At 39.4% G+C, this 13,300-nt stretch overlaps 1 protein-coding gene across 1 annotated transcript in view; it reads right to left on the bottom strand.

The window, feature by feature from the left end:
• kif26ba (kinesin family member 26Ba) overlaps window positions 1-13,300 on the bottom strand; it is an 87,955-nt gene that overhangs the window by 35,673 nt on the left and 38,982 nt on the right. Inside the window, exons 4-5 of the mRNA XM_086174765.1 lie at window positions 12,274-12,455; window positions 4,839-5,049 (exon numbers count right to left, since the gene is read on the bottom strand). Coding sequence (XP_086030891.1) covers window positions 4,839-5,049; window positions 12,274-12,455 — 393 coding nt within the window. The remainder of the gene's footprint in view (window positions 1-4,838; window positions 5,050-12,273; window positions 12,456-13,300) is intronic.

The following is a 13,300-nucleotide window of genomic DNA, read 5'->3' as shown; positions in this document are numbered from 1 at the left end:
TGCAGTATGCGGGTGTGTGCATGTATGTGTGTGTATGTGTGTGTGTGTGTGTGCGTGCGTGTATGCATCTATTAAATGTTGGCCATGGAGATAAAAGAGAAGGGAAAAAACTCAGTCCCTGATTGTCAGTCAGAAATAGAGATGAGCTAGGATGGCAAGAATGGAGGGCAAGGTTAGAGATAAGATGCATGTGTACTGCAGTTAATAGTGATATTGGAAAGAATATATAGAAGAGAGAGGAAGAGAGACTACAGATAACTATATTGATGAGCCAAGTCCACATAACCTCAACATGACTGCTCAAAATTCCTGATGATGCTGGGAGAAGATTGGTCAGAGTGAAAAACTTTAAGGCTGGGTAGTATTTGGAATTATGTTGGATATTGCCTAAAAGTGATTTTGTACCATGGAATTTTTCAAAATGGAAAAATACAAATTGTAATTTTAAATTAAGAATCAGATCTGTAAAAACTAATTTTATATATTTGAATCATTTTTCTCTTCATTTATGTCGCTAATATTTGATTGGTGGTTCTGTTAATGAATATTTAGTGCAAAACTATATACAAATGAAAAATGATTTAGAATTGAATATTTAGAACATAGAATTACTTGGAAATTATGAAGACAGAATTAAAAAGTAAAAGAAAAATCAAAACCAGATACTGAGTGGTTAACTATAATTTCTTCATTTCTTGGTGCTATAATTTAGGTTCAAGGACTTAATGATGTTTGACAATATAAATATATGGACTCAGTATTAGTTTTCAAATTCTGCTTTTCTTTGACACTAAAAAATGTTTGAAAATACAAAAGCATGTTGATGGTTTGAATGGACGACAACGCTGAATGCAAATATTTAAAACAGACAAGGATCATTGAGGTGTATGGTTAAACTTTGAAATTGGATATGCAATTCAATGGCTGTCTGACATCTTCAAAATGGTGTACTTATATATTTTTTGCATTATCGAGTTGGATTACAAAGTGATAATACATGTACGCCTTCATTCCTTTGAATAATGCAGTTGGTGATGTGAATAGAAAGCTCCCAGCTGTTTGATTTGATTACTGGGAAGTGAGACGGAGCTTACCAGCAAAACGTGGAGGATCGCCATGTACAGAAATACCAAAGGGGAGTTTGAGATGCAAACACGAGTCAGAAACATCCTCTGAGGGGCTCAGTTTAATTTGACATCCCCAGACGGAACAAGGTTGAGCTTGCTGTAACACACACACACACTCACAGCAGTACACTTGACCTGGGCAGGTTGATTTCCCTTGGCTTTAAATGTGATGTCTCAATCTGTTTTCTGCCATATTAACATCGGAGGTTGAAAACTAACCCCACCATCACACCAACAAACCCATGTGTTGCCGGATGTGTTGTACACGCTTCCACCGGGAGCTTTGCTGCTCTTTTGACATCTCTCATTGTAATGTATAATCCTATGGATTTGTAGGCATGCAAGTATGTGTGCATGCTTTTCAGTCTGTATGAATGTGTGCAAATGCCATTTCAGCAGGAAGGCGACCCCCACTGCAGGTGACATTTTTACTAGAGAAATGTCACCACAGCCCTTTGCTTCCCATATGTTTTGTGTGTGTGCATGTGTATGTATATGATTAGGCCATGGTAAGCTGTGATTGATTTCATAGGAGAGGCTGGTTATTTTCCAAACAGCAGAATATCCCTTTGCCTCAGAACTACTTCTCATCTTTCTTGTATTCCTCATCTTCTCCCAAACCACAACACAGGTTGCATACAGTAGCCGCTAAACATTTAAGAATCATCCTCATATGGTTTACATGTTCACACTGACTTAAAAAAATTTTTTTTTTCTTTGTCAATTTGAAAATTGCTTGCTTGCCAGTTTAGAAAATTGGTTTATAGAAAAAAAGGTTGACAGAATTACTAAAACAATTTCTATGTAGCTCAGTGACTAACCACATTTGTCAAAAGCTCCCTGTGACACAGATGATTGCTCTGAGAAATTACATAATATGAAAAATTTGTGTCTGCGGGGTAGAATCAATTGGGGATAGCAGTGGGAAACCTAGCAGTCTGTGTCAAAATGCCCACTTTTATAACATATATTTTGCAAAGCCAAGAAATGCAAGCCAAAAGGGCAGATATAGAAATAGAAATAGAAAAAATGTAGAAATATAATTACTTTTTATCTTTATAATTTCTGTATTGGCGCTGAAGGGTGCACATGTGTTTTTTACATGTGCTCCTGAGCATGTAAGTTGGGCTGCGTCTCCCTGACAACCAAGGAGACATCTGTCACCTCCATATGGAGGGACACTGTAATGCTCAAAGGAAGGAAAATAATCAGTCGCACAAAAGGACAAACAAAATATGAAACTGACAGATTGGAGAATTTCAATATTTGGAAAACAAAACAGCTTGTGTCTAGCATATTTGGGGTATATTTGTTTTTTCATCTCTAGTATCAGAGGAGAGACAGCAGTTTGAGATTATCAAATTATTTTTTTGGAGACCCAAATCATCATTATGATTGTTTGGGTGAAACATAACTCAGAAATTGTACTTATTAGTGATTCCAGTATATTCCTTTTGGGACTGAATTTCTAAAATATTTTTCCCACCTTAAGCATACCTTATTCAAATGGATGGGTGATTATCAAGCTCTGCAGAAGTCTGATAACAGCCATTTATTTGAGTCAGGTGAATTGGCACATGGGCATATTTTTTAGCTAACCATATTGAAACCCAAGAAACAAACTTAGATTTAGAAAATAAGTTTTCTAACCTTTGTTGGTTTCAGTATGGTTTTAATGTTTTAATGCCTCCTGTTGTTATTCAACCACCTTGCTTGTATTGTATCTGAATGTGTTGTAATTTTTTTCTGTCATTGCCTTGATAGTGCAGGGCAGTGGGTCAATGAGGAAGCAACCCACGTGTGATGGAGTCAGTGTCCTTTTCAAAAACACACGTTGGATCATGCGTGGGGTCTTTTTCTGTGCGCTGTAATGGACACTGCTGTCTGATGTCTGTTTGATTTTGTCCTCCATACTCATTCATTTTCTACCAGAGAGGACACGCAGGCATTCTGTGAGCTCCCTCACTCAAACTGTGGAGGAGGGGGCACTAAAAACTCATTACATGGACGATCAATATTGCACACACTTGAGGAGCATGAACACCCCCACATCCACAATAAGACACACATTTCATCAACCACTGGCAGGGGTGACAGATGACTTTTGTCAGCCTGAGATGTGTTACCGTGGCAACCATTAAGCTACATTTTGGTATGGTATACAAGGAAAGACATGCACGCACACACACACACACACACGCAGAAATTTTCAGAGAATAGGGTCCATTGCTATAAAACATTCTTTTACAATCTGTACGTCTTCCCCTGTGTCACTTTATGGGAGTGTATCACTTTTTCCCCACACTTTAGACCGGTTGATGTTTTTCTTAGCTTCATGGAGGGTAGTTTGTTCTTCCATTTCTTTCTATTTTTCTCTTTTCTTTGTGGACAAGCATGTTTCTCACGTCAGTCTGCCGTCGATGTCGTGAGTGCCTTTCATTTAAATGGAGAAAAACTTATCTATTTAAGAATAAGAATAAGAACAACTTTATTTATCCCGAAGGAAATTGTTGTGCCAGAGTTTCAAGGAAAACATAACAATAATAAATAATAGTAGGAAATTGTATAAACAGTAAAAAAAAGCGGGGGGCATAAGAAATACAAATAAAACTATAAAGTGTCAAAGTCAAGGCTAAAAAGTGTTTTAAGGTCTTTGGGATTATTTGGGATTATATCCAGCATGGGATTCATTTTAATTTTTTCTCCAATACCAATAGTTATCCTTACTGTCAAATTATTAAAAAACATGAACCTGGATATTGAAATTAACCCTAGAATATGGACCAGTGTCTGATATCTTTTAGAAAATACCAGAAGTTAGGCCACATACCACAAGGGCTTACCCTGTCCTAACATACTCAGTTCAGCTGCTAGTAAGTTTAAAAACTTTACTGCATGCCTGACTCTACTCTCACCTAATAAATAAATATAAAAAATGCTGAAAAAACTTTTATAGATACATATATATGTAAAATATTTCATTCATCCATCCATCCATCTACTACTGCTTATCCTGCACTCGGGGTTGCAGGAGCCTATCCTAGTTGTCATTAGGAGAGAGGCAGGATGCACCCTGGACTCGTCGCCAGTCAATCACAGGGCCTCATACAAAGACACACGGAAAGGTCCCCATGTCAGAAGGGGACCAGGGTCCTTCGTGCTGTGAGGCCGAAGCGCTATCCACCGTGCCATCGTGCTGCCCTTATATTTCGTGGAAGAAAAAAAAATTCAAAACCAGTGCTGATACTGCTTGAACTCGGTAAGATGCAGTGTTTTGTTCCATTTTAAAAACAGGATTCTTCCCCTTGCCATCCACATGGAATATCCCTTACCGCATTCATTCAGACCAAATGTGGTCCCTTTGGTCTTAACCAAGGTATCCAGGTGGTTTCACACCTGCTATTTGTCAGTGTCTGGATGACGCAGCATAAGTTTTAAAACAATAGAGTGCCTGTTTGGCACAAAGATCTGTGTACTGTCATCAGTGATAAAGTGGGTAAAACCTATGTAGAATCAGCATTTCAACAGTGTTGACAAATATCCTCCATACAAGCAAGGCAAATAAAATAATGTGTCCACTGAAATTACTTTTTGTACTTTTGGCAAATTATTTTTATTTTATATTTTAAATTATTTTTATTTTTTATTGCTTGTCATATGCTGATGTCTGTAAGTCAAACGGCTCCAGAGAACAGTAAAAATCAACGCTACCTTTCCGAGCCCAGGGGTATCTTTGATCTTGTTGGCCGCTCGGAGAAGGCAGGGTGGAGCCGGCGGCGGCGCCATCAGCAGGGCAGAACTAAAGTTGGTCGGGAACAGAGGGGGTTCGCATGCTGGTGATGAGGATGATGTCACTGGCACTGCTACTGTGGCGGTCTTCTGTTTCTTCTTCTTGGAGGCTAAGTTCAGTTTTTGTGCAGCTCTAGGTGAGGAAAGATAGAAAAGCAATAATAATTATCAAATTAAATCATCATGTACGAAATATTTTCGATTCGTGTTTTTCGATTTACTTGAATGGTTTTGCAAGCTTGGACCTTTAATTATATTCTAGTTTACCACAGCACAACTGTGGCTAAAAAGCTAAATGGAAGTTGATTATAAACCTGTCAGTATGTACACATGCAAATACACACATGCACATTGTTCTCTATACATATGTACAAACATCTGGATGGGGAGTGGCTCATTTGCTTCGTTGCCACTCAAGTCTCTGTGGCATTCTGTTCAAAAAGAGCCACTGAAGATGATATTTATATATCTTCTTTTCTATTCTTCACGCAGGCTCACTCCCTTGTTCTTACTTTTTAACTTCTACTGCAAAACTCTGTCTCTTTCCCTCTCTCTCCATCTTTGTTTGTTCTCCCCACTCTTGTTTCTTGCTTCAAAACAGCAGGCTCTTCCCCATATGTCTTTCATGGCTCAGGAGGTTGTACACATCATTTCTCATCTCTTACTTTTTCCCTCCACTTGAAAAGGTTTAAATGTGCCCAAGTGCACATGAACCAAATGAACAAAGTATTTTCCAAGCTAGAGAAAGGATCCCCAGTTGCCTTCCTATCATGTTTTCATTAATCGTGATCGAAAAGATGTATTGTAGGCAATCCTCTTTTTAATTGATATGTTTTTAATTTTAGTTTTTGCTTGTATGTGCAAGCAAGCATGTGCTATGTATGTATATTTTCAAATTTGGGATTGTGTGTGTGTGTGTGTGTGTGTGTGTGTGTGTGTGTGTGGGAGGGGCAGTGTGTCTAACAATGTTTAGTTCCAGCACTATCTTGTCTGACTTGTTTAATGAAGAGACCACCCGCAAACAGACTATCATACATAATTGCATTCTGCTCCTATAACAACGATGGAGCTCACCGATAGCTGAACCCATACCTCATAAATGTTTGAGCTTCACAACTGTCTGATGTTTTGTAGATCTTTGTAAAGTGCATCTGTATGTAAATCAATCTGAACCACCCACAGAAGCCATACAATATTTCTGTCCGTCTTCAAATGTGCGATGATGCAGCCATGACGAAAAGGAGAGGAAGCTGGTGAAGAGAGTGAGACCTTGTGCCCTCACACATTCTCTGTCAAAGAGCCATATTCTCACACCATTGGCTTTCAATTAACTGCAGCAGGTTACAGAAATGAGAGGAAGGCGGAGAGTCGATGAAAGAAAAGAAATAGGGGAAGGAGGCAGTCAAGAGGACAAGGGAGAAAAGTGAGGTTGATTCTAATCAGAGAGCCAAGCGTTTTCCAATCTAACAAGCTCTCTGGATCACTTGTGTGTTAAGCAGGGTGTGAATGGATATTCTTTGTGTAACAAATGTGTGCAAGAACATTTGTTATTCTTGTTTATTATTTTAATTTCATATTTCGTTAGCTTATATGCAGTACAGTAGCAAATGCCAGGTCTTATTATTATCACTTGGATGGTCTAGACTTATCATGTAGCATAAATATACATGCGCAGCTGTTGTTTTTGTCGGTTTCCAATTGTAAAATTGCTGACCCTGAAAGCAACACTAGACACTGTCTTGAAAATAGCTCCCATCCTCTGTTCAGCCAGTTTGAGCCTCTGCAAGAGGTGCTGTAAAGTACCCCTGGTGACTAAAAATATATTGAACAATACCTTAATCCCAAATGCTATTAATTTATTATACAGAATCCCAGGGGTTTAGCAGCCAGTTGTATCTACGCTGTCAAGACTGTACTCACTGCATATCTTTGGAATCGATCGTTGTATGTAATGTGATTAACTTCAGCTCAATGAAAAACCCAGGGTTAAAATTGTATCCTGGTATCATATGTGTTAACAGTTGTCATAGATAATGAATTTGCTAAATCCAATATATCACTTGAAGCAAATGGGCAGAGGACCTCACCTGTATGTGCAATCCAGGCTCGGGTTTGATTTATTAAAGACTGAAAGTTGAGATAACAATAAGGTTGGATGTGTATGAAGTGTATATGTATGATAGACTGAGGAAACAACTTAAATTTGTTTACTTATATTTGCGAAAACAAGCCAATGAAAGACACTGTTCAACTCTTGGACAGTGATTTTTGAAAACTGTCAGTTCTAAAACTAAAAACATATTTGTTCCAACAAAAGCCTTGACATTTTCATACATTTAACAGTGATTTCCTAAAATTAATGATGAAAATATATGTAAAAACCCGTATGAGGTGGTACTGAGAGCCCATTTTTTTTAAAGAAACGCGTGGAATCCTGCCTCGGGGTGCTCCGGGAGTATGGGGTTTCGAACCCTGTAATAACGGGCTGTTCAATCCGCGTATGATCAGTGCCAGAGATTGGTCTGCATTGCCGCCTGTAAGTCACACTCATTTCCGGTGAGGGTTGGACTCCACCAGGGCTGTCCTTTATCAACAACTGTGTTCTTAGCCTTTATGCACAGAATTTCTAAGTGCAACCAGGGTGTTGTGGGGATCCGGTTTGGTGACCTCAGGATTGGGTCTCTGCTTTTTGAGGGTTATGTGGTTCTGTTGGCTTCATTGGAGCGTGATCTCCAGTTCACAACCAAATGTGACGTGGTCGGGATGAGGATCAGCACCTCCAAATCAGAGACCATGGTTCTAAGCCGGAATCGGGAGTGCCCACTCCGGGTCAGGGGGGCGGACCTTCCCCAAGTGTAGAAGTTCAGGTATTTCGGAGTCTTGTTCACGAGTGAGGGAAGAATGGAACAGGAGATCAACAGACGAATCGGTGCAGCGTCAGCATCCTGGCGATGAAGGAGCCGAGCCAAAAGGCAAAGGGTTTAATTTACCGTTCGATCTATGGTCACGGGCCGTGGGTCTTGACCGAAAGAATAAAGTCATGGATCCAATAAGCTGAAATGAGCTTTCTCCGCAGGTTGTCCTGGGTCTCCCATGGAGACAGGGTGAAGAGCTTGACCATCCAATAGGGGTTCAGAGTAGAGTTCCTGCTCCTCCACGTGGAGAGGAGTCAGATAAGGTGGCTCGCGCATCTGGTTAGAATACCTCCTGGACGCCTCCCAGGTGCGGTGTTCCACGCATGTCCAACTAGGGGGAGGCCCTGGGATAGACCCAGGACACATGGAGGGACCATATCTCTAGAATAGCCTGGGAACCCCTCAGGATCCCCCCGGAAGAGCTGGTACAAGTGGCCGGGAAGAGGGAGGTTATGGCCTCTCTGCTTCGGCTGCTGACCCTGCTTATCTGGGATAAGCAGTAGACAATGGACTGATGCATGATGATGACGATTTAACATGCTACAAATCGAAATGAATGCACAATCAATTGTTTTTTTTATTGGCGCAGAGCAGAATTAAGAAATGCAATAAATCATTTAAAAATAACTTTATACCTATTAACAACACATGTTATGCGTGCATTCATACTGTATGTTTCCATTGATGCTGCGTGTGAACCACTCATTCAATGTACAGGCAAATTTAGCCACGGCACAAGCACAAGCGCACATACACACACACACACACACACACACACACACACACACACACACACACACACACACACACACACACACACACACACACAAACACACACACACAGACACAAACCACCTAATTGGTAGTGTTTAATGACAAGTGGCCAGGGATTTGGCTGAGTGGATCTATTCCACTCTAACCCTAAAATGAAGGGCACTTGTTTTTCATCCATCTAGTCTCTCACTCCATTCATCAGCACTTTGTCTGTCACCCCCACCCTTTTTATGCCCTTCTTCCTCTATTTCCTTTGTTCATCTCTCCACTCATCACCATCCTTCAATTCCCTCCTGTCCATTCTTACTTCAGTCCTTCTCACACAAAGAAATAAGTGCACGGATCTTTTTTCTACATCTGAGTCTTGTTTTTTTTTATCCAATCTTTCCACTTTCCTCTAACAATCCCCTCTCTGGATCTGTTCTCCTCTGTTCCTCAGCGGATCTTAACAGCAGGGGTCACAAATAGATACAAATTAGCATACACACACACACACACGCTAATTTACAACTGGTATTGCTGGGCTATGTTGTTGGCTCAGCAGAGGCTAATTACGGTCTATCTAAACAGGCCATGCAGTGTGTATGTGTGGAAGTGTGCGTGCCTGGGTGCATACGCGTGTGCAGCACATTTGTCAACCTGCATCACAATCAAATAGTATAAAGAGCATTTTTAAAATAAATTTTATCAGTTTGTCATCTGTCCCTCTTGTAGATGATGTCAAAGCTGTTATTTACATCATCAATAAAGCTAACTGTTTGCCAATTAATGTTTGATGAAATGCTCCATTTAAAAAGGGGAAAACTGAGGAAACAAGAGATTAACAGAGGCAGAATAGAAAGACGCCATAGCCCAATTATTAGTGCTATTCTTTATCCAAAGTAACAACACCTACCCTATGTCATCTGGGACCAATTCCTTTACCCTGCTTCCGCCACACACATACACACACACACACGTTGTGAAAGAGAGAGCAAGTCAGCCAAATCCCCAAAGATCCAATCCTTGGAGCATGCAGTAAAAAATTCCTGCACTGATAGAAAGTCCCTTCCCCCAGTGTGTGGAAGCATGCACGGGCATCATTCTAATACACACACACACACACACACACACGCACACACACACACACATACGTGCACATATGTCTTTATCCTTTAGCCCAGAGTCCCCTGAGGGCCACTGCAGCACAGGGAAGACAGAGCTCTACCTTGTGAGAGTGACATATTCACAGAGCGATTTGTGTTAATGAAAGCTATTACTCATATGTACATTAAAAGTGGAGGGGAAGAGGTCAGTGTAGAGTCAGAGGGAACTGAAAGGTAACGTGTACAAAAGGAATGGAGAGAGACTTGAGGGAGAATAAATAAATAAAAGAATGATAGAGAGACAAATATGAGATGCAAAAAAAGAGGAAGATGAGAACAAAGACAGGTATCAAGAGAGAAGAAGAAATGCGATGAACGCAAGGATTTTGCTGTGTACAGAGGATGAGCCGGGGCGATGTGTGTGTTTGTGTGTATAATAGCAGCGTCAGTATTCACTCCACGTCTGAGAGTAAAGACCATAACAGCCAAGGGATTTACCAATACTGCATGGCTGCATTGAGCGTGTGTGTGTGTGCATGTGTGTGTATGTGTGTGCACACATTCATCGAGCCCAAACTGGAAAACCAAAGGTGACACAGTATACATTGGTTGTTTTTTTTTTTGCCAATGAAATGGAAATTCCATAAACTATTCACATTCAGGGGCCTATAAATACATTGAGACTGCAAATGTGTAGGTCAGAGATTGAACAGCAAACAAGACGGTGTATAAACACGTTGCTTTCTAAGCTCTAATTATACAGATGAAATAACAATAATAAGAAAAAGACTGACAGCTGGACACACATAACTACACACACATCCCCAGACAGTGACACCTGCACCATTAAACAAACCGTGTTCTTTCACTTCGACGGTTGATGCTTATAAATCAGCTCAAAGACAGCTGGGCTATATGTTTGGAATGTCAACCAGATGTGTGTGTGTGTATGTGTGTGTGTGTCTGTGTGCGTGGTTAAAATGTCCTTGTTGCCTCACAGTTCAGGGGTCGTACAAGGAAATCCAAAGAGAGAGTGCGACCACACGTGTTTGTGGACGTTCTCCCACATTTTACGAGCTGCGTCTGGCACTTTGAAAGACAGACAGCACTTTGTCTCCTGCCGAAACAATGCAGGCATATATCAGTGATAGGACAGGTGAGGAGAGGAGAGAGCAGAATAGATTATTTATAATTTTTTTAGGAATTTGTGTATACACTATCTGTGTAATTTGAAAGCTAATTTAGCTGTATTACCTTTGTCACATTATTTAAAAAAAAAAAAAAAAACATTGTCTCTGGCCAAATTTCTCTTTCTTTTTACTAAAATGTTTTGCTCATAATTTAATAAATACAATTACCGTGTGTATGTGCACTAAAGTAAATTACTCAAACAGGTAGATCGATACAGAATTAAAAAATATATAATATATAAATAAAAAGGGTACTCTGTCGCTTTGCTACAGTTGCCTCATCACACTCCACTTGTTCCTTTCTGTTTTAACTTGAGCTACATCAGCAAAAGCATGATGTGGCTCTGTCATGATGAAAAACTTCATCAATTAACCCAATAATATTAAGCAACAATGAGTCCTTGTTTCATGATTAAAGAGCTATAAAAGCAATAACCCAATAATTTTTATTATTCTAACGACTTCAAATAAAAACTTGAAAAAAAGAAATAACTAAAATCCACTGTAATCGTTTTGTTGATTCAATGACTTCGGCGAATCTCCAGAAATAGAAGTTGGAGAATATATTGTTCTTGTTTCGCCTTGCTCAGTCACTGCTTAATTAAAACCAGTGTAGTTCCAGGGACATTGTGATCTCATAGAAAGTACATGAAACACTAAATTATATTGCAGTGGCACAGCATAATTATAGCATGTGGAGGTATGAAAGAAACAATTCTAAAAATCAAATAAGCTTCTTTTTCATTGTAGCGCACTCACTATTGTTAAAATGCATTAAATACCATCTTGGGGACTGTTTTGGGGTCATGGTCTTCTTGCATAAATACTTTTCTAAACAGAAGGATGCTCAAGGCTATTTCAAATAGCATTTTTCTTATTCTTTGATAACTTTTAACATAGATACAATGGAGATATTTACTTATTCAAATGTCAAAAAAGGAGATGTTTAAAAAGTATATACAATATATTGCAATATTTGCTTTTCATAGTGTTGAGGCAAGACTTTGCTTGCCCACAAACTTAAATATGATATATAAGTAAATAGATAAATACATTTCCATTGACATCAATTTATATTTACTCTATGGTTAAAATGAATGCACACAATTTAGCCACCAATGTTTTTATTGGCTGCAAAAAGAAACAATAATTTGTAATAAAGACTGATAAATTTAAAGGGATCTAGTCAATATAATGAACTAAATTTCAATAAGTGCTTCTCCCTCCCTAAGATGATCAAGCATCCACCTGGATAGAGATTGACCTTTACTTTAAGGTCTTCTTGCACCGGCACTGTGAGTATAAAACAAATGTTTGTCATCCATTATATCTCTAGGGAGACTTATTCCAGATATGTCGGCAAGAGCTGAATGTTTTGCTAAGATCTTCTTACCTGACAAAGAAAGAGGCTGCAGCGGAGGTGGTTGTCTGTGCCGCCGCAGTTACAGCTGGAGTGTGAGACGGCGAGTTCGTGTGCGAGGTTGAATTTGTGTGCGAAGGCGAGTGTGTGTTGTAGCGGTTGAGGGCAGTTTCAGTCCAGCCTTCTCTGGAAGCCTCTGATATCATCTGAGACATCTGGTAACCAATGGGAGAAATTGGTAAAAAATACAAATCAATTAGTCAGCTGATGCGCTTGTTAAGTTATGGAAACTGGCATATATTTATGTTTGCACATTTTATTGTTTCAAAAAGTTCATGAAAATGTTAGATTGAGAAAAAAAAAAAAACAAAGGAACACAAATCAAACTAACAAGCCCAAACTTGATGTTGTACTGTAAATCAGATGCAGCTTATTATCTGATGGGAGCAGTTCATTTGATTGATGTGTTCTTCAAGTAATTTGGGTGCAATTTCAGTGTAGCTGCAAGATAAAACAAATCACGTATAACTGATTGAGAATATCTGTTTGTGTGTGTGTGTTTTGTGGCAGGGTGTGCTTGCGTGCACCTGTGCATGTGTGTTTCCCTGGCAGCCAGCAGATAAGCTCTGTAGCGATCACAGTGAACGAGTAGCAGAGGGTTGTCCAGGTGACAGATTTACAGAAACAAATAAACACATTCTACTTCCTCGTTTTCGATCTTGTTGTAACCCGATAACTTTCACCACTTTTCGTTTTCCATCCTTCTCTTTGCCCATCTTTTATTGCATTTAACTTATCCAATTGTACTCTTTATGTTCCATTGCTCTGCCATCACTTTACATTTGTCCTGTTATTGGATCATCCATAATGGCATTGCTGCCTTATTTGATATCAAATGGTGGAAAATAAAAGTTAGGATGAAGAGCGAGAAATGGTCGAAATCTATTGACACCTTAAGAAATTAAAGCAGTCCGGACGTATGTAGGCATGTATATAGGGATCTTTTAACTACAATTAGTTTGTAATTCTGAGACTCAGGGAAGTCTGCAGAGGTAATAGT

Source organism: Fistularia commersonii, chromosome 27 (genome assembly GCF_037954325.1).
Source record: "Fistularia commersonii isolate RoL2024-O1a breed Wild chromosome 27, RoL_Fcom_v1.0, whole genome shotgun sequence".
Lineage (NCBI taxonomy): Eukaryota > Metazoa > Chordata > Actinopteri > Syngnathiformes > Fistulariidae > Fistularia > Fistularia commersonii.
This window is presented reverse-complemented; position numbering and strand designations above follow the sequence as displayed.